Genomic DNA, 24,054 nt, shown 5'->3' with positions numbered 1-24,054 from the left:
ATGTCTATTCTACCAAAAGTGATCTATACATTTAATGCAATTCCTATCCAAATCCCAAGGACATCCTTTAATGAGATGGAGAAACAAATCACCCATTTCATATGGAAGGGAAAGAGGCCCCGGATAAATAAGGCATTAGTGAAAAAGAAGAACAAAGTGGGAGGCCTCACACTACCTGATTTTAGAACCTATTCTACCGCCACAGTAGTCAAAACAACCTGGTACTGGAACAACAACAGATACATGGACCAATGGAACAGAATTGAGAATCCAGACATAAATCTATCCACATATGAGCAGCTGATATTTGACAAAGGCCCCAAATCAGTTAAATGGGGAAAAGACAGTCTTTTTAACAAACGGTGCTGGCATAACTGGGCATCCATCTGCAAAAAAAATGAAACAAAACCCATACCTCACTCCATGCACAAAAACTAACTCAAAATGGATCAAAGACATAAATATAAAATCTAAAACGATAAAGATCATGGAAAAAAATAGGAACAACGTTAGTAGCCCTAATACATGGCATAAACAGTATAGAAAATATTGTAAAGAACATAGAAGAAAAACTAGATAACTGGGAGCTCCTAAAAATCAAACACCTATGCTCATCGAAAGACTTCACCAAAAGAGTAAAAAGACTACGTACAGACTGGGAAAAAGTTTTTAGCTATGAGATTTCTGATCAGCGCCTGATCTCTAAAATCTACATGATACTGCAAAAACTCAACTGCAAAAAGACAACCCAATTAAAAAATGGGCAAAAGATATGAATAGACGCTTCACTAAAGAAGACATTCAGGTAGCTAACAGATATATGAGGAAATGTTCACCATCATTAGTCATTAGTGAAATGCAGATCAAAACTACAATGAGATTTCATCTCACTCCAACAAGGCTGGCATTAATCCAAAAAACACAAAATAATAAATGTTGGAGAGGCTGTGGAGAGATTGGAACACTTCTACACCGCTGGTGGGAATGTCAAATGGTACAACCACTTTGGAAATCTATTTGGTGGTTCCTTAAAAAGTCAGAAATAGAACTACCATAGGATTGAGCAATCCCACTCCTTGGGATATATCCTAGAGAAAGAAGAGCCTTTACATGAACAGATATATGCACACCCATGTTTATTGCAGCACTGTTTACAATAGCAAAAACATGGAAGCAACCAACGTGCCCATCAATGGATGAATGGATAAATAAACTATGGTATATTCACACAATGGAATACGACACATCGATAAAGAACAGTGAGGAATCTGTGAAACATTTCATAACTTGGAGGAACCTGGAAGGCATTATGCTGAGTGTAATTAGTCAGTTGCAAAAGGACAAATATTGTATAAGACCACTATTATAAGAACTTGAGACATAGTGTAAATTGAGAAGAAAACATTCTTTTGTGGTTATGAGGGGGGAGGGAAGGGGGTGGGAGAGGGATATTCACTAATTAGGCAGTAGATAAGAACTACTTTAGGTGAAGGGAAAGACAGCATACAATACAGGCGAGGTCAGCACAATTGAACTAAACCAAAAGCAAAGAAGTTTCTTGAATAAACTGAATGCTTCGAAGGCCAGGGTAGCAGGGGCAGGGGTCTGGGGACCATGGTTTCAGGGGACGTCTAAGTCAATTGGCATAATAAAATCTGTTAACAAAACATTCTGCATTCCACTTTGAAGAGTGGCATCTGGGGTCTTAAACGCTAGCAAGCAGCCATCTAAGATGCATCAATTGGTCTCAACCCACCTGGATCAAAGGAGAATGAAGAACACCAAGGACACAAGGTGATTTCAAGCCCAAGAGACAGAAAGGGCCACATGAACCAGTGACTACATCATCCTGAGACCAGAAGAACTAGATGGTGCCCAGCTACAACCGATGACTGCCCTGACAGAGAGCACAACACAGAACCCCTGAGGGAGCAGGAGAGCAGTGGGATGCAGACCCCAAATTCTCATAATAGAATGACCCTGGTGGTCATGGCCCCCAGGCCTTCTGTTGCCCCAGGACAGGAACCATTCCCGAAGGCAACTCTTCAGACAAGGATTGGACTGGACAATGGGCTGGAGAGGGATGCTGGTGGGGAGTGAGCTTCTTGGACCAGATGGACACTTGAGACTAGGTTGGCATCTCCTGCCTGGAGGGGAGATGAGAGGGTTAAGGGGTTAGAAGCTGGTGAAAAGGACACGAAAAGAGAGAGTGGAGGGAGAGAGCAGACTGTGTCATTAGGGGGAGAGTAATTGGGAGTGTGTAGCAAGGTGTATATGGGTTTTTGTGTGAGAGACTGACTTGATTTGTAAACTTTCACTTAAAGCACAAAACCATTTAAATAAAAATATGTGTGTGCATACATCACACACATTAAATTGTATATATGTAATATATATTACATATACATATAAAACTTGTTGCTGTTGAGTTGACTCCAAGAAATATATATATGGAAACCCTGGTGGTCTAGTGGTTAAGAGCTATGGCTGCTAACCAAAGGGTCGGCAGTTCGAATCCACAAGGCTCTCCTTGGAAACCCTATGGGGCAGTTCTCCTCTGTCCTGTAGGGTCACTATGAGTCGGAATTGACTTGACAGCAGCAGGTTATATATATAGTTTTTAGGTGCTATCGAGTACATTCTGACTCATAGCGACCCTATATACAACAGAACAAAACGCTGCCCAGTCCTGTGCCATCCTCACAATCGTTGCTGTGCTTCAGCCCACTGCAGCCACTGTGTCAATCCAACTTGTTGAGGGTCATTCTCTTTTTCACTGACCCTCTACTTTACTGAGCATGATGTCCTTCTCCAGGGACTGGTCCCTCCTGATAACATGCCCAAATTATGTGAGAAGTAGTCTCGCCATCCTTGCTTCTAAGGAGCATTCTGGCTGTACTTCTTCCAGTATGTACACAAATTTGTTGTTAGGTTCCACTGAGTTGATTCAAACTCATAGTGACCACATGTGACAGACTAGAACTGCCCCATAGGGTTCTCTAGGCTGTAATCTTTATGTGAGCAGATGGCCAGGTCTTTCTTCTGCAGATCCACTGAGTTTGAACCTCTAGCCCAATGCTTACAAATTAGATAAAAACATATATACACTATACACATACATGCCAAATTGTACATAATGTATATACCACAGATATATAGTATATACCAAAGTAGGTCATACTGTATTGTTCTGCTTTTACCCAGAATTCTGCTTTTAGCCCTTTTGTTTACTGAAACTTGGACATCTTTCCACATTACACACAAAGACCTATCTTCAAAACAAAACAAAAACAGAAGTACCTGAGGTAAAAAGGTCATAGTCTTTAAAATGGAATTTCTCTCCTTTCTAACAAAGCCTAAGAGCCAAGAGGCCTCGGGGCAGGGATCTTTATCAAACTGCACGTATGTAGCGCTCTGGACTTTCACAGGAGTCGCGGGCGGATCCCGCCTCTTGCCCGTTATCACCCGCCGGGTGAAGGGGGTCAGGACGGAGCCTACGAGCTGGGCTGGTCGACGCGCGTACCCGGTGGACCCTGTTGCCAGTGTGCCACCTGCGCTGGGACCGGTAAGCAGGAGCCAAGCCTAGTGGTTGCCATGGTTACCGATGGCGCCTGAGTCCCGGGTTTTGGGGAAAGTTGGGCGCTGGGAGTGAGAAGAGAGGGCGGGTTGGGAGGGAGGACAAAGGGAAGGAGGGGGGCAGGAAGAAGGGGCACGGGCGGAGTGGACCGAGGAGGATGGCTCCCAAAGTGGGGCGTGAAGGGACAGAAGTGGGGGAAAGGGGCATGGGAGAGGCGGGACGAGAAGGCTAGAAAGGGGGACATGAGGTCACCCCTGGCGCGGACGGCAGATGGGAGCGGCCCGGGTACCCCTCAGGAGCTAGAACCGCTTTCTACCCCGGCCCCGCTCACCCTCTGGCCGGGTCGCCGGGCTCTGCCATCTTCCCGTCGCTAGGCAACGCCGTCAACATCCGGCGGGTGGCGGGGACCAGGCGCACGAGGCGGGGGGGGGGGCGGCCGAGGGAAGTGGGGCGCCTCCGGACATTGTGCCATTGATACCCACGGAGAAATCCATAAAACACAAAATGCATTTATGTAAATACATAGAAGATTAATAGCTGTGTCTCGGTGTCCACGCTCTGCCCCGCTTAAACTCAGTTTCTGTAAAGAGAGAAGAGTGTCCAAGTGCCTCCGGCAGGGCAGCCACGGACATAGGACTGGGCACGTGGGGACCCCGGGACGGCAGTGTGCCCTCACCGGGTGGCAGGTAGTGGTGGGACAAGCGGGGACCTCCTGAGCCAGCTGCACCCCCGGGTGGGTCGGGACCCCCGAGGTGCGCCCGGGTCTCCGTTCCCACGCCCGGTGCCAGCTTGTCCATCTACGGGACCTGCGGGCTCGGACGCCATCCCCGGGTGACTGCTGGGAGAAAGGGTGCCCAGTGGCCTCCGGCGCGTGTCCTCTTACCCTCCCACCCCAAACACACAAAATAAAAAGCACAGGCGAGGGCGAGGGCGCACGGGGAGCATCCCGGGGGCTCTGCGGGGGGCTCCAGCCGACGCGAGAGGCGAGGTCGGGCAGTGGGACAGGACAGGGCTGGAGGCCGGGCCCAGGCCAAGGAGAGCCGAGGAGCCAGGGACCCGGGCGGATCCGAGGCCGAGCCGGGCCCGGCGGCGGAGAGCCGGGGCCCGCAGCCAAGGGCGGGCCGGGGCGGGGCGGGAAGGGCCGGGGCGGCAGGGAGGGCGGGCCGGGGGCCGGGCCTCGCCTCGTCCCCGCCCCACCGCTCCTCTGTCGCGGCGGCGGCGGCGGCAGCAGCGGCGGCGGCTCAGGGGCAGGCCCGAATCCGGCCCGCACCGCGGGACCCGGGTGAGTATTGGGGTCCGGCCAGGAGCCACAGGCGGCGGGGGCCGAGGGGCCTCTGGGGACCCGGCTGCACCCCTTCGGCAGAGACTGGGTGGTGGGCGCAGGGCACGTGGGCCTGCACCGGCGGGCCGGGAGGGCCGGGGTCCGGTCGCAGCCCCAAGGGGTGCAGGGCTCCAAGAAGGAGCCCGGGTGGCGTGGGGGAACTCGGGTCACGCAGGGGGGCCCTGGGTACCCCTTCCGCGGCGATGCGGGCGCTGCGGTCCAGGAGCAGGCCCAGTTCGTGGAAGACTCAGTCCCCGCCTGCCTGAGCCGTGGACCCGAGAACTTGCGGTCTTTGTCTGGCTGGATTGTGAGCGCACTAGAACCGGAACTTGTGGGGGGCCGGCGTTTGTGGCTCACAGCCCCCCAAGTCTGCTTCCCCCGCAGCAACGCCCGCGCTCACAGCCTTCCCGGGCCTTTAGGTTGGGGGGTCTGGGCTGTTGAAGAGCCAGATGCCCGCAAACTCACTTCTTACGGCCTGCGCTCTTCTCCCTGGGTCTTTCCTTTAAAAAAAAAAGAAAGAAAGAAAAAGACAATTTAAGATTGCTAATAGGAAACCTGCCAGAAGGCAGCGAAACTTGAAACCCTGTTATTCCCACACTGCCTCGGAAGTTGGTGTCATGTGCTGGCCACAACCGAGTTCAGATCCGATTAGAAACGGAAAACAACATGATGGAAAGTTAGTCTCTCATTGCGGGTGGCGGAGTTTGTTTTCCTGCCTCGGTCCGGTTCCTAGGACTTGATCTTAGGGCGCTGACTGTCTTTACCGCCTGAAGGCACCTGATTCCTCTCCATGGAAAGAACAGGGAAACGGTTCGCAAAAATGGCTGTGATCCCACATGTGGTGCGGTGGGTGCAGACGCTGGGACTCGGGAATTCTATTCCAGTTCTGTCACGGACTGATCAGAGAACTTTTTAGAATCTGGGCTTTCGTTTTAGAAATCCTTCATTAGAAAAGTTGGTGTTAGAACTGATTAGCGAATTTTAAGCATGTTCAAGAACGATGAAAACTTTTTCAAATAAAGGATTATTAAAGAGAGGTGTGCCTTTTAGTATTAACTACGAGCTTCATGTTGCATGCGAAGTACGGGTATTGTGTTTTCTGTGGCACTGTTTTGTGTGTGCGTGTTGACCGTGAGTGAGCAAAGGGTCTCAGCATATGGCTAAAGAAAGTTCTTGCTGGTGGAATTACTTAACCCTCTAGCAACTATGGTTGTTGTCTAAAAAGCTCCTGATCATCATGCATTAAAATTCCCTGCCATTACCCCCATTTTACAGATGACAATGCTGAGGCATAAAAAAAAAAAAATCCACAAGTTCACGCAGCTAGGAGTGACAGAAATCCAGTTGCCATCAAGTGGATCCTGACTTGAGTTGACCCTATGTGTGTCAGAGTAGAACTGTACTGCACAGGGTTTTCAATGGCGTGATTTTTTCTGAAGAATATTGCCAAGCCTTTTTTCTGACATGTCTCTGGGTGGGCTCAAACTGTGACCATTCTGATGAGCAGCCAAGCACTTAACAGTTTACACCACCCCCGGTGTTCCAGCTCCAGAGCCTTAAAACCACTATATCACAGTGTCTCCCAGTTGTAACCAGACCCCATCATTCACACACACACACACACACACACACACGCTCCCCCCGCCCCCCCCCGCCCCCACCTTTTCAGACAAGGCAATGTGGTTCACTCCACCAACTGATCCTGAAGAATGTGAGAGACTCAGAACTGATTCCAGTGGTTAAGGGCTCAGCTGCTAACCAAAAGGCCAGCAGTTCTAAGCCACCAGCCACTCCCTGGAAACCCTATGAGGCTGTTCTACTCTGTCCTATAGGGTCAATATGAATCAGAATCAACTCAACAGCATTGGGGCTGCTAATAGCCGGACTCAATTCAGAGGCAAAGAGTTTCATATCAGCTCAGTCTCCAGTGTGAGGAAGGGTATTTGAGAAGACAGCCATTGAGGTTACAGATCAAAAAACCAAACCCATTGCCAGTGAGTTGATTCTGACTCGTAGCGACACTACTGGACAGAGTAGAACTGACGCCAAGGGTTTCCAAGGCTGTAAATCTTTATGGAAGCAGACTGCCACATCTTTCTCCTGTGGAGTGAGCGGCTGATGGGTTTGAACTGCTGACCTTCTGGCTAACAGTTGAGTGCTTAACTACTGCACCACCAGGGCTCCTTTGAGTTTATATGACCTACCTACAACTGGGCTGGTCTCTTTGCCCTGGTTTTGGGTGGCATGGTGCAGTGGTTAAGAACATGGCCTCCAAAGGTGGATACTGCCTCGGCTCAAATCCCAGCCCTGATACATGCTCCTTCCTTAATTTCATTGTGCCTTAGTTTTCCCATCTGTAAAATGGGATTAATACTACTAGCTCCCTCAGAGGCTTGTTGTGAGTCCCAGTGCCTGGTACATGGTCAGAGCTGTTATCATTTCTCATTTTTATGATTATCTGTGACCATCACTGGGATTTTGCACATTTGTTAATGGTAATAATTTACCAAATTGGTAAAAACATTTTGTTTTTGGACCCTGTGTGTAGTCCATCAGGTGGAAAACTGATTATGGGCAGAAGTGGAATCTGCTGTTTAGAAATATTTACCCTATTTACCCTCTACCCTTGGGAGGAGGCACCCTGGTGGTACAGTGATTAAGCACTCAGCTACTAACTGAAAGGTCAGTGGTTTGAACCTGCCAGATGCTCTGTGGAAGAAAGATGTGGTAGTCTGCTTCCATAAAGATTTACAGCCTTGAAAACCCTATGGGCAGTTCTACTCTGTCCTATAGGGTCACTAGTTGTCGAAATCGACTCCACCGCGATAGGTTTGTTTTTGTTTTTTGGTTACTCTTTGCAGGAGGGAGCCCTGGTGGTGCAGTGGTTGAGTGCTAACCAAAAGTTTGGCAGTTTGAATCCACCAGCTGCTCCTTGGAAACCCTATGGGGCAGTTCTGCTCTGTCTCATAGGGTTGCTATGAGTTGGAATTGACTCTAAGGCAATTTTTTTTTTTTTTTTTTGGAGGAGCCCTGGTGCACAGTGGTTAAGTGCTGGGGACCAGGGCCCACTGGGCTCCATGACAACTCAACCTCATGTAAAGATTTCAGCTTGTCTGCCCGGGCTGAGGGACCAGGGTTCTCCACAGGCCCGAGCCCTCTCCTGGTGGCCCTGATTAGCTACTTTGTTTTGTACGGTGTGGGAGTGTGGAGGAGGGTGACTCTTGTAGCAGCAGAGCTTGATCTTGCTGATGTACGTTGTATCATTGCACACACCTGGGGTTGTGTTTGTTATAATGCTGCCCATGGATGAGGCCAATGCAAAGAAAGGAAACACAACTTTGCCCTCTTTACCCCCAAAATATGGGGAAATGATGTAGAAAATCTTTTTCCATTCACTTCAGTGGTAGTGGTTTTCATCCTGTTGACCATGTGCCGGCCCTCCAGGTACCTGGTCTTGCAATTTGATAAATCTGCTCCTATGAGCTGCGGGGAGATCTGCTCTGAAGGAGGGCCCTAGGAAGCTGCCTTGGTCTTATGGAAGCACCCTCAAGGGAGAGCGAAATCAAGTCTCTTGAAAACTCAGCTACATTTCTGCCCTCAGTTGCTTCTGTTGTGTGGATCGCACAAGGGAGGGGACAGAAAGAACCCCAATCCGTTATCATTTCGCACGTACTCTGGCTCAGCCTGGGGTGGGGGTGGTCTGTGCAGGTGTTGAACGTGGGTGTACCTGGTAAGTGACCCTGTGGCCTTACCTGGCTGCGATGCTGAGGTGGAGTGGTATCTTTTCCATCCTCACTCCGGATTGGCCACTGGGGAAACCATGATAATGTCACGGCACTCAGAGCCCTAGTCGTGCTGGTTCCCACGCCCTGGTTCACAGTGGATTATCTAATAGGCAAGGTAAGCTTGGTGCTTACCTTGCTTACCAGGTCATCTGTAGTGAACAATTTCACATTTTTTTACCCCATCAGAGGCTTTGCTTCTAGGTATGGCTGGCATCTGTCTCTCTCCCAACCCCATAGCAACTTCCTACAGAATCAAAGTGTCTCTTCAAATTTACAATCCCTGACAGGGAGGCTGACTCAGTAAGCAAGGCAAGCATGGGCTTACTTGTGCTTACTTACTAATCTGCAGTGAAATTGTTCGCTACAGATGATCTGGTAAGCACGATAAGCACCATGCTTACCTTACAGGTAGATAATCTGCCCTGCTCTGGTTGGTGAGCTGCTTTACCACCAGTCTGATAGAGTTGCTCACCACACCCTCTAGCATTCTGGAAGCGAGGAAAAGACACACTGACAGATGTCATTGGCCCCTTTTTACCTTTGATTTCTGTAACGAAAACTCTCCCTAAGCGAGTCCCACCGTGCAGCTTTCCAGGGGCCACTGTCACTGTCCTTCCCTGGTTTTTGTTTTGTGCTGCCGCTATTACTCCTTTACTGCGGACGGTGAGAGCCTGTAGGTATTACATTTATGAGTCCAGGGCAGAAGTCAGATGTTCCCGTTCCCGTTTTGTTGGTTTCCTGGCTGGATTTATATCTTCCCTTACCTTTCCTTTGGATCTACCCCTGGCCTTATCTTTAAGTTTAGTTTCTTCTCCCACACCCTGCTTCCTCAGCTTTTTTGGGGAGCAATAGGATGTTTATATTTGGTGGGAAGGTGGCACCTGCCAGCGGCAGATGCTTCCTCCTTGGGTTTTCCAGGGAGAGGGTGACGATCCTAGTGGTAATTGGACAACTGGAAGAGGAAAGTCACAGCTAAGCAGCCGCTAGGTTCCTTTGCCCTCATTCTTTAACTGTCTTGTCCAATTACAGCCTCTCAGAGGCCCCTTTCCCTATGGGAACCAGTTCAAGTCTCCAGGACTAGGGTTTATGCCCCAAACCTTAAACCAGTTGCTGTCGAGCCGACCCTAACTCATGGTGACCCCACGTGCGTTAGAGGAGAACTGTGCTCCGTGAGGTTTCAGTGTCTGATTTTTTTTTTGAGATAGATCACTGGGCCTTTCTTCTGAGGTGCCTGTGGGTGGACTCGAACCTCCGACCTTTCAGTTAGCAGCTGAGCATGTTAAACTTCAGTTCCTCAGTTTTAAATACAGGTAGGCTGTCTGGTTCTCACTTCTGCATGAGGCTGTGTCCGTAGCAGCCCTGTCTTTGGGCCACATCCTTTCCCGTGGGAATCCACAACTTGATATCTGCATACAGCAAATGGGTAACGATGCCACAACTGGAAGTTAAACATAACCAAGGGGGGTCATGTCAGCTGCCCACATGTCTGCCTGGATGATGAGACAGAAGGACCGTGTGCCCCAAAGACAGGGTGATTGGGGCTGCCTACAGGACTCAGCTCCTTCACCCCCAAAACCTGGGGTTCCCAGAAGGATTGTGGGGTGCATGCCTGGTGCTGGGGAGGGTGGGAGCGAAGGTCAGGGGAGCTGGGGCCTCCTCAGGTGTGCTAGCAGCTGTTCCGGGGGAGGAAAGCGATCCCTGTTTGCCCATATGCAGCTTGTATTTAACAAAGCATAGCCTTGTCCCTGCTCTTTGTGGCTTGGGCTTTGAGGGCAAAGCAGATGAACTGGTTTCTGACGGCCATGTGGCAGGTGACCGGAGCTCAAGGTATTGGCCCCCAAGCAGTCTGACAGTGCCAAGGCTAGGGGTGACCACTTGTGGACTTTGTCCCACCACTTGTCCCCCCTGCCCAGCTCCCTACCTGATTATCCCCCCCCCCACCCCTGCCATGAGTAGCTGCCACCATTGGGCACAGGCTACACGCTCCCAGAGGTTCAAGGACCATCTGTCTGGTTGACTGCTGCATCCCAGCACTGAGCCCAGGATGGAGGCGTGGGCCAGACAAGGGGCAGGCACGGTGCCTTTCACTCCGTGGCTCCAGGCTGCCTGCTTCTTCATCTTCCCAGGAGGGCTCCAGAGGAGACCTTTGTACCCTTGCTCCTGCTGGTTTTCCTGCTTGGGAGCTGATGGAGCCCTTTATGTCATGATAGAAAGCCAAGGCTTGGAGCAGAGGCAGCCTCACCAGGACAGGTGTTGGGTCTGGAGCATGGAGCTGTCTTCTGACCCGCTCGCTGCTCTCAGCCGGAGTGTCCTCTCCTCAGTCTATACCGTGTCATCTCTGGGGTGGTTGCTCTGCGTGGGGTTAGATGGCCAGTGGATGAGCAGATGGAAACCTCACTGAGAACTAGAAGTCAGCTTCTGACAGTGTCCAGGGTATGGTGAGGTCAGCAAGTCATGGCCCCAAAGACATCCTTGTTCCAGTCCCCAGAACCCGTGACTAGGTTATGTGACAAGGCAAGGAGATGTAAGGTTGTAGATGGAATTCAGGTTGCTAACCAGCTGGCTTCGAGGTGGGGAGACTACCCTGGATTATCTGGGTGGGCCCAGTGTCATCCCAAAGCCGGTTGCTGTCAAGTCTGCCCTGACTCATGACGACCCCATGTGTGTCAGAGTAAAACTGCGCTCCATGGGGTTTTCACTGGCTGATTTTTTGGAAATAGATCACCAAGCCTTTCTTCCAAGGCACCTCTGGGTAGACTTGAACCTCCAATCTTTTGGTTAGCAGCTGAACACATTAGCTGTTTGTGCTGCCAGAGACCTCTGTAATCACAAGTGTCCTTACGCATGGAAGAGGAGACAGAAGAGTGAGAGGTGCGATGTGCGAAGGACCCCACAGGCCATTGCTGGCTTTGAAGGTGGAGGAGGGGCCCCCCAAGCCAAAGGATGTGGGTGGCCTCTAGAAGCTGGGAAGGGCAAAGGAAACAGATCTGCCCCTGAGCCTCCAGAAGGAACGTGGCCCTGCCGGCACCTTGATTTTAGCCCAGTGAGGCCCATTTCCCACTTCTGACCTCCGTGACTGTAGGGTAATAAATTGGGGTTGTTTTAGGGCACGGAGTCTGTGGGACTTTGTTACAGCAGCCACAGGAAACAAATATACGAGGAATGGAGGTGCATTCTGAAGACGCAGAGGGGAGACTGTTGTGGTTTTTCCAAAGGCCGTCAGTCCTTTTGTTATTTTATTGTGCTTTAGGAGAAAGTTTACAGAGCAAATTAGTTTCTCGTTCAAAAGTTTATACACACATTGTTTTGTGACATTGGTTGAAGTCCCTGCAATGTGTCAGCACTCTACCCCTTTCCACCCCAGGTGCCCTGTGGCCGTTGGTCCGGTTTTCCTGCCTCTTCCTGCCTTCTTGTCTTGCTTTTAGGCATGAGTTGCCCATTTAAAGGTTGTCATTTCTTAATCAGTGTTTGCTCCTGTCTGGTTTTTCAGTGACTTTGTCTCTCTGTGTCTGGGAGTACCCTTTCCTAGGGAGGTGGTGGATTCTGACTCCTAGCGACCCTATAAGACAGAGTAGAACAGCCCCATAGGGCTTCCGAGGCTGTAATCTTTATGGGAGCAGATTGCCAGGCGTTTCTCCTGAACGGTAGCCGGTGGGTTCGAACCGCTGAACTTTCCTAGGGTACAGGGCACCAAATCTTGGGGGTTGGATTTTGGGTAATATGTGTCTTAATTTTACACCCTGTAAATATGTGCTGGAGGTGACTCCCCCCTCCCCGCCCCGCCCGCCACTGAGTTACAAAAACCTTGGCTACATCTGGGGCTGGTTTCAGTGACGGGTAGCTGGGTGGTTAACAGCAGGCGCTGGGCTCAACCCATTGGCTGGGCACTTCCCAACAGGGTTGTGAAATAGGAAATCTGCTCCCCACCCCTGTGTGTGCGGGGGGGTGGGGAGGGTGTTTCTCTCTTTCCCTTCCTCTCTCTCTTCCTCCCTCTCTTTTTCTCCCACTTTTTCTTTCTTTCTCTCCTTCCCTCTTTCTTTTTCCCTCTCTTTCCCTCCCTCTCTGTCTCCCTCCCTTCCTCTCTCTCTCCTTCTCCTTCTCTCTCCCTCCCTCTGCTTTTCTCTCTCCTGCCCCTCTCCATCCTTCCCTCCCTTTCCTTCCTCTCCTGCTCTCTCTCCCTCCCTCCTTCCATCATCCCCTCCCTCTCTCCCTCTCTCTCTTTTTTGGGGGGGGCTTTTCCTTTTCTGTGGTTTCTCAAATCTCCCCCCCCCACCCCAGGCAGCTCCCTGTACTCCACCACCTCAAAACCCCTCTCCCCTGGAAGCGGAATTCAACCAACCTCATCAACCAACCTCATCGCCAGTTTCCCCCACCCGATCTCCAGACTGCTGAGAACCCAAGGTTCTTGATGATATCCTAGTTCTGAAAGAGTTGCAGGTTAATGGAGAAGGACTCTCATGTGGAAGAGCTTCTGCAGAGACTTTTCTTTTTTCTGTGTGCATATATTTTTGTTGAGTGGAGGCCAAGTTGTTCTTTCCTTTCAGATTTCACAGTGGCCTATTTTGTGCAAAGGTGGCCCCACTGCATGTTCTCTGCTGGCTGAAAGCAGCACAGAAGTCCACTTGTGGCTCTGCCGTAAGAGCTGCTGTTGGCATTTTTATTGTATTATTTTAAAACTATTACCCTTTGGGTTTTTTGGGTACACCCAAGCTGATGCTCATTCTAGATTCCAGCCTCACTCCGTCTCTGTCTTCGTCTTTGCTAGCTGCCAGGTTGGTGCTCCCATCCTTCCTCTCTGCCCAGGCAAAGCAACTGGTGGACTCATCATTGCAGGAACTTCTCAGAGATGTCTCGAACCCAGGGCCTTACAATCTAAAATTAACGACACTGTCATAGATATGACTATTTAAAAAAAAAAAAAAAAGGTTTTGTTTTATTTTTGTTGTTGAGAATATACACAGCAGCTTGTTCCAGCTCAACGATTTCTACATGTGCAATTCGGTGACATTGGTTACAGTCTTCAAGTTGTGCAGCCGTTCTCACCCTCCTTTACTGAGCTGTTCCTCCCCCATTAATGTAACTCACCGCCCCCTAAGGTTCCTATCTAATCTTTCAAGTTGCTGCTGTCAGTGGATCTCATATAGATAGATCTCAAAATAGCACCGTGCTGAAGGCAGATATTCTTTACTAGTTAAGTAAGCTAAACTGTTATTTGGTTTAAAGAAGACTTCGGGGGATATTTTTGGCTTAAGATTTAAAGATTATCTCAGGGCAAGAGTTTCAGGGGCTCACCCAGTTTCTGTGGCTCCTGAAAACCTGGGTTCCATGAGAATTTGAAATTAGTTCTGCGTTTTCCCCCTTTTGATCTGAATTCTTCTTTAGAATCTTTGATCAAAGTGTTCAGTAATGGTAGCTGGGCTCCATCTAGTTCTTCTGGTCTCATGGCAAAGGAAGCAGATGTTCATGGAGGCAATTAGCCATACTTTCCATTTCCTCCTCCTATTGCTGACTCTCCTTGCTCTGTTGTTCCAGGTGAATAGAGGTAATTGTTGTACCTTGAATGGCCATTTGCAAGCTTTTAAGACTCCAGGCTCTACGCAATGAACTAAGAGGTAGAACAGAAGCACTGAACACCTTATTAAGCCAACTAACTGGGATGTCCCATTAAACCATGACCCTAAACCTCCAAACCAAGGAAGCAAATCCCATGAGGTGTTTGGTTGTACATAAACAGACTCAGCTGCTACTTTTTTTTTTTTTGGTCATGGTTATATCACACACATTTGCCAGTTCAACTTTTGACAGATGATCAACTTATTAAGCAATTGCATTAATTGGCTGTGCAGCCCTACCCTTAACCAATTTAATTTCCCATCCCCATAAACCAAAACTCAGTGCCATGGCTATTTTTCTAATAGACTTTGTTTTTTAGAGCAGTTTTAGGTTTACAGAAAACTTGTAGACATTCCAGAGGGTTCCCATCTGCTCCCCCACCCCACACACACTGGTTCTCCTACCACGACCATCTTCCATTCCTCTCACGTGACTGTTTTAAAGTGAAAGCACTAAGTGAACACATTCGAGGTGAGTGAGTCCTGTGGAGTGATGTTTTATCGTTGTCAAGGCTCTGTTTTTAGTGATTTCTTCATCTACCCTCATCTCTCGGGATTTGAGGAGAGAACAGTAATGAAATTACCAGGTGCTTTGAGCATCTTGGATTACTATTTTCTTTTAATCCACTCTGAGTCCTTACTAAAAACCCAAAACCAAACCCGTTGCCATCGAGTCGATTGCTACTTATAGCGAACCTCTAGGACAGAGTAGAACTGCCCTATAGGGTTTCCAAGAAGCGGCTGGTAGATTCAAACTGCCGACCTTTTTGGTTAGCAGCTAAGCTGTTAGCCACTGCGCCACCAGGGCTCTGAGTCTTTACTAGGGATTGGAAAGTTAGACATCTGTTGCTACAGTTTTCCTTCAGCTCCCTTTGAAGTGTGTCCTTGTGCGTTTGCTCACACAAGGCAGCATTTAAAGTTTGGTAGGGACTCCCACTTCTTTCCATGTTATAACAGGAATAAGTTGTCTGGCCCATAGGAAGGTCCTGGGCCTCTCCCTACCCCACTTTGGTAACTAGACAGTCTTTGTGGTATCCAGCCTCTTGATCTTCCACAAGGAATGGTCTTCTTTGTTCCCTGGGGTACCTGTAGGGGGCTGGGACCCCTGAGGCCACAGATGTAGTCTGCTCTGTACCTGTGTGAGCAAGGACCATCAAGGCCATATTCTTGTGAATTCAAGGATAGTAGGAACGTCCCCCATTAGAACCTCCCATCTTTGCCAGGCCTTGCCTTGCTGCTGGTGGCCTGGGCTCACAGTCCAGGACCCCAACACCCTCTTCTACATCCCACTTGCCTTTGTCCCTGTCTCTGGCTCCTTGCCTGTTTCCTTACCTCCATCTGCTCTTTGGGTGCACAGCCCTAGTTTCGAGCTCCTTTTCCTTCCCCTACCCTTCCTGCTCAGAGCTCTCCCTCCACACTCACTTGCCTACTAAGGTGCCTGCAAAACAGTGCTGGCATCTGCATTCGCCCTCAGGTCAGTCAGTGCCCTCAGCACAAGTATCAGGCCCTTGATTATCTCACGGCCCACCCCCCCCACACCAGTCTCTTTTTCCCATTTTATGGGTCCCTTTGGGATGTCAAGAGTGTTCTGCCCTCTTCCATGATTTGAACTCTACCCCTAAGTTCCTCCTATGTGGTGCTCCACACAGGACCTTCCAGCCCCCGCTTCCGAGTGCAGAGGTGCAGCATACACCTGCCCGGGTGTGTGTTTGGACCTGTGGTGTGGAGGAGCAAGGACTTGGTAAATGTGAGTGTAGACGACTCCCCCTGCCTTCTGGGCTAGGGTTAGGATTAGGCACGCTGACCTATGGTGAGCTGAAATGAATGCTTCCCAGGTGGTACTTCCAGTCTGTGTGTTTCCTGTCTCAGGATCAGAACAAGACCATGTCTGTGCAGAGGGGTCAGACAGCAGCTGCAGGCTGGGTCCAGGGGGGCTCGGGTTGTGTGGAAGAGGGTTTGGGGTCCCATTTGAGCCAAGACCCTTGTCCTCTTAGGCAAACTATTGAAGCCTGCGGACCGCTGGAGGACTGAGCCATGTGTGGCTTCCTGCAGTTTTGGCAGAAGGTCAAGAAAGTACAGGGTGGGCAGAGAGACTGGTGGGATAGCCAGTGAGGGGAGAGGAAGCCGCTGTGCACCCTGGCTGCTATGAAACACCTGGGCAGCACACCTCACCTTTGCCTCACCTGTGCTGATGACACCCCTTCCTCCTCCCCTTCCCCAGCCTCTCCTGGGCCAATGACAACCCCCCTCCCCCACCTCTCCTGGGCAGGTGATGCCCCTCCCCAGCTTCCCCTGACCTTTCCTGGTGGGGGGCAGCGCCCCTCCCCAGCACCCCCTGGCCTTTGGGTGCCTTTTCTCTCTCTGCCCACAGCAGGTACCCAGACCAACGTCCAGTCCTGCCGTTTGCGTCTGCCTCAGTCTCATCCCCTTCACAGGGGAGCGGCCAGCAGCAGAGGTGGGCAGAGAAGCCAGGATGGCCTGCACCTAGGAAATCGAAGAGACAACTTAGAGGGGGGCCCTGAGGGGCCTGCCTCCCACCAAGTGTCTCTGGTCCCAGGAACTTGGAGGCGGAGGAGGAGCGCTAGTCTCACCTCTGCTTCCTCATCCATGACGGGGGCCGTGGGACACTGGTGCAGATCAGCCCTGGACTGCATGGTCCCCAGGTCACAGGGACACCGAGGGGCAGGGAGAGCACACAGGGACAAGCGGGGTCTCCCCAAGCCAGGGACCAGGGGGTGCGCAGAAGCCCACTTGGGGGCTTTCCAGAGGGTCTCTGGTTAGGAAGTGTTTTCTGGGCCTGCTCCTCAAATCCCCCAGAGTGCGGCTGTGGACGGCATGGCTTCCGTTCCTGGTGGAGCTCATGACCTAGGACGTACCACGTGTTCCTGCCGTCCTGGTGGACACATGGCTGGACCACAGTGACAGATGAGCGCATGGGGCGGGGGTGCTCTGCAGCCCTGGATCCACCTTGCCTGGTGCTCCCCTCCCCAGTTCTGTTTAACATCCAGTGGGTGACAAGTGGGGGGCCCTGGAGCAGCAGCCATGCGATTAATCTGTTCTGTTGGAGAACAGTCATCACTGATGACCGTGCAGCTTAGACGCCAGAAAGCCTGGCCTGTCTCCTGTGGAGCAGCTGCCCCAGCTTCTCTGCCTTTGGGATGGGGAGGGGCAGTAGGTCAGTCGTTCCTAATCTCACTTGGGGGACAGTAAATCAATGGGTGCCAATCTTGGCCGGGGGAGGGGAGGGTAGGTCAATGGTCCCAGTCTCAGCTGTGGTGGGGGGGAGGTGGGGGGCAGGTTGGTGGTCCCAGTCTCAGCTGCAGGGGACGGGAGGCAGGTTGGTGGTGGTTCCAGACCTCTGAGGAGAAGCAGGGAACAGTAAGTCAGCAGTGGGAAATCTCAGCTGAGGGGTGGGGAGTAGGGAGCGGTAGATCATGGCTACCAGTCTTGACTGAGGGGAGCAAGTAGGTCCCAACCTTAGCTGATGAGGGAGTCAGTCTCCTGGGGAGTGCCTCCCCTCCCTGCCCGGCTTACTGGGTCAAAAGTCCTGCGATTTGTCTGCTCTGTATTTTTAAGGCTCCCCAAGAAATTCTGATGATCAGCCCTTTTGGGGGCCCACGGCACCAGATGATTTTCTTGGCTAAACATTGGAGCCATCTGGGCTCCCATGCTGACTGCATCACTCCAAGCTCTGTGCCCCCGCTCATCCTCAGTCCACGGGGGTTGCTGGCAGCTCTCCTTGTGACTCTTCTGTTCCAGCAGGGAGAGTCACTCAGCTCTATCTTCCCCAGCCCCTAGAACACTGTGACGATGGGAAGAGAGGGCTAGAACTGCCAGATTGGGAGCTGCCCTTCTGGGCTATGGAACTGAGAGGACGTTTACCCCAAGCGGGGAGCCCAGCCTTCTCCTTCTCCTGACTGTGTGTCCGTCTTTCTTACCAGGAGGTGGAAGATATGGCTGCTGTACCTCACAAGGCTGTGATGGTAGAGTTGGGGGCCCAGGAGGGGGTGCTCCCAGTGGAGTCAGAGTGGGAGGCCAAGGGGAGCAGGCCCATTCGGAGCCCACACCCTGAGCCCCAGAGCTTAGTAGCCAGCCCCACATAGCTAGTGGACTAAAGGCAGGCTCTCTCCTGGCCTAGACGGAAGTGAGAAGGCCCTGCAAAGACCAGGGGGATGAAGCATCTGGACAAATGGACCTGTGTCTTAAATAGCAACATGCAGTCACCGTCTCTCAACAGTAGCAAAACAGGGCAAGAGTGGGGTTTGAAGGAGATAAACCTGCAGCATGGAGCGATGTGGGCAGGGCAGGGCCTTTGGAGAGCTTGGCCCACTTTGCCTCTGGCTGTAATGGGCAATCTGTGATTCTAGGTCCTGGAAATGCTGGACAATCGGGACAGGATGGCTGGCTTGGGGTGCAGCCATGTCCAGCAGCCAATAAGGAGAGCCCTGTTTCCTGTGCACCCTGTGGGGCTGCCTGCTCCAATAAGGGGGAGGGTCTTCTGTAATTGATAGTTTGAAAGGAAGTCCTGTGAACCCCTGGATTTGTGAAAAATTATTTTATTACTGGTGCTTTCAATGGGGTGTAGGGGTGATTGCCCTTTCCACTTCTGGATGAGACCTAACTGCAGTGTGAGTTATTCTCCAGCGTTGATGGGGAGAACCCAGGATGCAATCCGTGTTCGTTCTCACCTGTGCAGGGCGGGCAAGCTGAAACGGTGCAGCCCAGGACGAAAGCCACAACTAAATTTAAACTCCCTTTAAAGTTTTATATAACAAACAGCCTGCTTTTATTAAACTACAATTGATTTCCCTACTTTTAGCAGAAGAAAGATAAGTAAATAAAAACAACATAAACCTGCTCATTCAACGAGCTGGTCTCTTCTTTAGTTAACCTGTTTGGCCTTTTCATACGGATGTGTGCTTTTGAGTTTTTGAAATATCAAAGATGGGTCACTAGACACTGAAACCATAAGAAAATTAGAAGAAAATATAAGCCAATGCTTAGTGGATCTTTGGCTTGGGAAGCATTATATAAATTATACAAGTAATAACAGAAATCACTAAGGAAAAGTTACCATCAATTTGACTACATAGAAGTTTAAAACTTCTGTACTTAAAAACAGATAATACAATAAAAGCAAACAACAAATTAGGTAAAGCCTGTGTCTTAGTTACCTAGTGCTGCTGTAACAGAAATACCTCAAGTGGATGGCTTCAACAAAGAGAAATTTGTTTCTTCACAGTAAAATAGGCTAAAAGTCCAAATTCAGGGTGTCAGCTCCAGGGGGAGGCTTCCTCTCTCTGTTAGCCTTCTCATCAATCTTCCCCTGGACTAGGAGCTTCTCTGTGTAGGGACCCCAGGTCCAAAGGACACGCTCTGCTCCTGGTGGTGCTTTCTTGGTGGTATGAGGTCCCCCTCCCTGCTCACTTCCCTTTCCTTTTTATCTCTTGAGAGATAAAGGATGGTGCAGGCCACATCCCTGGGGAAACTACCTTTACACTGAATCAGGGATGTGACCTGGGTAAGGATGCTGTTAGGATCCCACCCTAATCTTCTTTAACATAAAATTACAATCACAAAATGGAGGACAACTACACAATACTGGGAATCATGGCCTAACCAAATTGATACATACATTTTTGGGGGGACATAATTCAATCCATGACAACATACATGCAGCAGCAATAGCAAAGGATTATAATCCTTGCTATGTAAAGAGTACTTGTATATCAATAAGAATTCCAATACCCTGTGTCATGAGATACAAAAGAGAAAAGCAAGGAGAGAGACAGGGGAAACTCATACCTCCCAGAAAGCAGCACCGGGAGTGGAGCGCATCTTTTGGACCTGGGGTACTTGCACTGAGAAGCTTCTAGACCAGGTGAAAATTGATGACAAGGACCTTCCCCCAGAGCTGCCAGAGGGAGAAAGCTTCCCCCTGGAGCTGCACCCTGAATTCAGACTTCTGGCCTCCTAGACTGTGAGATGATAAATTTCCCTTTGCTAAAGCTATCCATTTGTGGTATTTCTGTTATAGCAGCGCTAGGTAACTAAGACAGCCACTGTGGTATTTCTGTTATAGCAGCACTAGGTAACTAAGACACCCACTGTGGTATTTCTGTTATAGCAGCACTAGATGACTAAGACACCCCAGCAGAAAAATTGAGAAAGCACAGTAACATAACAATTCACAGGATGAATATGAATATTTAATAAACATAGGACAATCTGATTAAGTGAACTAATAATTGAAAAACCACTTTTCAATTACTGAAGTGGAAAAGATTTAAATCCCTGCTGATTCTGGTACCATTTTGGAAATCTACTTGCATTCTGTGTCGGGAGTCCAGCATATCTTCCCAGGGAAATAATTACGAATCCCAGGAATTATCCTAAGGAAACGATGAGATTAAAGATGAAGATTTATATATAAAAATGTAGAGGTTTATTATTTAAATAACTGTTTGGTACCCAAATGTCCAACAGTGGTGACTGGCTCACGAATAGGACATCCATGTAATACGTACAGCTATTAAGATGGAGGGTTTGCATTTTGAATTTTTAAATTTGTTAATGACATGGGAAAATAGACATATGCTAAATAGAAGCAAGATATGGCATAATTCCCATGGTTTTTTTTTCTTTCTTTCTTTTTTAAAAGATAAAAGACAGTGGAAAATATACCAAAATATTTTTGAATTGTGAGATTTAAGGTACATTTTTTTTCTTTATACTTCTCTGATCATGTTTTATAATTTAAAAAAAAGTTTTAACCTTAAACCAAAAATATCCCCTGAAGTCTTCTTCAAACCAAATAATAGTTCAGCTTAATTAGTAAAGACTGTCTGCCTTTAGCCTTGTGCTCTTTTAAAGAACCTATGTGGGATCAAATTAACAACAGCAACTTGAAAGATTAGACAGGAATTTAGGGGCAGTGAGTTTATGTCAATGCGGAAGGAACAACTTGGAAAAGGGGATGAGAATGGTTGCACAATTTGAAGAATGTAATCAGCGTCACTGAGTTGTACATGTAGAAATTGTTGAACTGGCGTATGTTCTGTGTATACTCTCAACAACAACAACAACAAAATAAAAAAGTTTTCAAAAAGTAGGTGAAGGATTCTCTACTTGTAGTTTGATGGAGACCAGTGGTTGGGAACCAGGTTTGATTTAAATAAAATAGGCTCACAAAACAATAAATACACTAAAACAAAAAAAAGTGTGAGAATGGTCTTAAAATAGTAAATGATTGTTGCTAAGTTTTAACAGGAGTCCCTGGGGTTGTAGGCAGTTAAGCACTCAACGATTAACTAAAAGGTAGGCACAGGTACGCTGAAAAGGTTGCCAGTTCGAACCCACCCAGGGGCACCTCGGAAGACAGGCTTAGAGACCTGCTTCCAAAAGGCCACAGCCTTGAAAACCCTATGGAACAGCTCTCTGTGACACACGGGCTCTCCATGAGTCGGAATGGACTGTACAGCAGCTAACAGCGACAACGTCATTATGTAACGTCCCTCTTCGTCCCTGGTAATGTTCCTTGTTCTGAAGTCTTCTTTGTCTGCTATTAATATAGCCACTTCAGCTTTCTTTTGATTGGTATTTGCATGGTGTATCTTTTTACATTAAATACTTTTAACCTGTCTTCCAGATCGTATTTAAAGTGGATTTCATGTAGACAGCACAAAGTTGGGTCTTTTTTAATATGATTTGTCATTCTCTATCTTACAATTGGTAACTTTAGATTACTCACATTAAACGTAATTACCAGCTTGGTTGGGTTAAAGTCTGCCATCTTGCTGGTTTTGTTTATGTTCCAGCTGCACTTTGTTTACTTCCCCCCTCTTTTTCTTCCTACTTTTGGATTAATAGTGTGGTTTTCATGACTCTGTTTATCTCCACTTTTGGCTTCTTAGTGTGCTGAGCTGCTAACAAAAAGGTTGGAAATTCAAGTCCTCCTAGAGATGCCTTGGAAGACAGGCCTGGCTATCTGCTTCCGAAAGGTCACAGCCTTGAAAACCCTACAGAGCACAGTTCTTCTCTGCACACATTGGTCACCATGAGTCAACCACATGTAATAAACACGACCTGACTTATTAGAAGGCATTGTTGTCTTTCTAGGACACTCACAGGGCAGGACTGTCCTGTCTACTCGGGGGCCTGGGTGGAGTAGGAGCCGGAACTCTGCCCGGGGAGGACAAAGGCTCATGGTCCACTCACTGTCCGAGTCAGCTTACTTGTTTGCAAAACTGTACTTCTAGGATGAATCAACAGAGGGGCCATGAGGTTTCAAATCTGATGATACCAGGGAAATGCTTTTCACACTTCTGTCTTACAATTCCCTTCAAAACTTCCAGCACATTCTTTTGATTATCTTCAGTGGTGGCAAAACATCGTCACTTAAAGATGGTTTTGATTTTGGGGAACAGCCAAGAGTTGTTTGCAGCCATGGCTGGTAATTAGGACGATCACACTAAGTAATACCATCTGAGGCTGCAGAGGAGGTGGGCTCCAGCCTGCTCGTGTCTTACCCAATGCAGAGGCCACGGGCCACACTGAAACGTGACTGGTCCCAAGGAGATGTGCTGGGAGTGCAAAACACCAGATTTTGAAGATGTAAAGAAGAATAGAAAGCATCGCATTACTGACTTTTTCATATCGATTACATGCTGAAATGATAACATTTTGGATATACTAGTGTAAATAAAATATATTATTAAAATGAATTTCACTTGTTTCTTTTTACTTTTTCTTTTAATGTGGCTTCCACAAAGTTTACAATGGCAGATGTGGCCCACTTTATATTTCTATTGCATGTCGCTGTTCTCAAGGAAGGGGATTTCTTTTTGCATACCTTTATTATCTGACCTCGCGACTTTTGAAAAAAAAAAAACTGTTGCCATCCGTGAACTCTGACTCACAGCAGCCCCATGTATGCAGAGCAGAAGTGTGTTCCATAGTGTTTTCATGGCTGTGACCTTTTGGAAGCAGATTGGCAGGCCTTTCTTCCAAGGTACTTCTGGGTGGGTTTGAACCCTCAACCTCTCAGTTAGTAGCTACATGCTTAACCCTTTGCACCACCCAGGAACACCAGCATGACAAAAGAAAACCCCTCTTTGCAAACAGTCATATTTATAAGTACAGGGGTTAGGATTTCCACATAACTTTTGAGGGGACACAGTTCAATCCATAGCAGCTGGTCTTGACCCATTACATTGATTTCATGACCCACTCTAGGGCCACAACCTGCAGTGTGAATGACTCTAGGATATTTCCCGAAAGCGGACTTTCTGGGTTGGGCATCCTCAGCGGTGCAGATACAGCCAGACCACTCCTCTACCACACAGTAGATGCAGCATGCGTGAGAGTTTCTCTTTCCCTACATCCTCTCTGACATGTGACTTTTTAGAATTAAAAAAAAAAAAAATTTCCCAATTTATTGGGTGTTGAGTTGTCATTTCCCAGATTGCTACTGAGGCTGGGCGTCTTTGTAATGTTTCTTAGCTCTTCGGTTTTCTTCTGCAAATCACCCACTCATCTATTGGGACATTGCTCCTTTTTGCAGTGAATTTGTGGGAGTTCTTTATATATGCTGCATACTAATCCTTTTGCTTCTAATTTACTTTTTAAAAGAATTGCATGTAAGATGCTGGTGAAGAATGAGATTCTTGGATCAAGTAGACACTTGAGACTATGTTGGCATCTCCTATCTGGAGGGAAGATGAGAGGGCAGAGGGGTTCAGAAGCTGGCAGAATGGACAT

The 24,054-nt window shown here is 48.8% G+C and overlaps 2 protein-coding genes across 8 annotated transcripts in view; one reads left to right on the top strand and one right to left on the bottom strand.

Annotated features, from left to right (window-relative positions):
• CCDC40 (coiled-coil domain containing 40) overlaps positions 1 to 4,642 on the bottom strand; it is a 73,965-nt gene extending 69,323 nt beyond the window's left edge. Inside the window, exon 1 of the mRNA XM_049860939.1 lies at positions 3,909 to 4,642. Coding sequence (XP_049716896.1) covers positions 3,909 to 4,087 — 179 coding nt within the window. The 5' untranslated portion in view covers positions 4,088 to 4,642. The remainder of the gene's footprint in view (positions 1 to 3,908) is intronic.
• A 132-nt stretch (positions 4,643 to 4,774) lies between these two features.
• Positions 4,775 to 24,054, top strand: part of TBC1D16 (TBC1 domain family member 16) — a 102,842-nt gene continuing 83,562 nt past the window's right edge. For all 7 annotated transcript variants that reach the window (XM_049859124.1, XM_049859125.1, XM_049859126.1 and 4 more), the window contains exon 1: positions 4,775 to 4,859. The gene's annotated coding sequence lies outside the window, so the exon portion shown is untranslated. The remainder of the gene's footprint in view (positions 4,860 to 24,054) is intronic.

The sequence above is a fragment of the Elephas maximus genome, chromosome 19, assembly GCF_024166365.1.
Source record: "Elephas maximus indicus isolate mEleMax1 chromosome 19, mEleMax1 primary haplotype, whole genome shotgun sequence".
In the NCBI taxonomy this organism is placed as follows: Eukaryota; Metazoa; Chordata; class Mammalia; order Proboscidea; family Elephantidae; genus Elephas; species Elephas maximus.
Note: the sequence above shows the minus strand (reverse complement) of the source record. Positions and strands in the feature narration are given on the sequence as shown.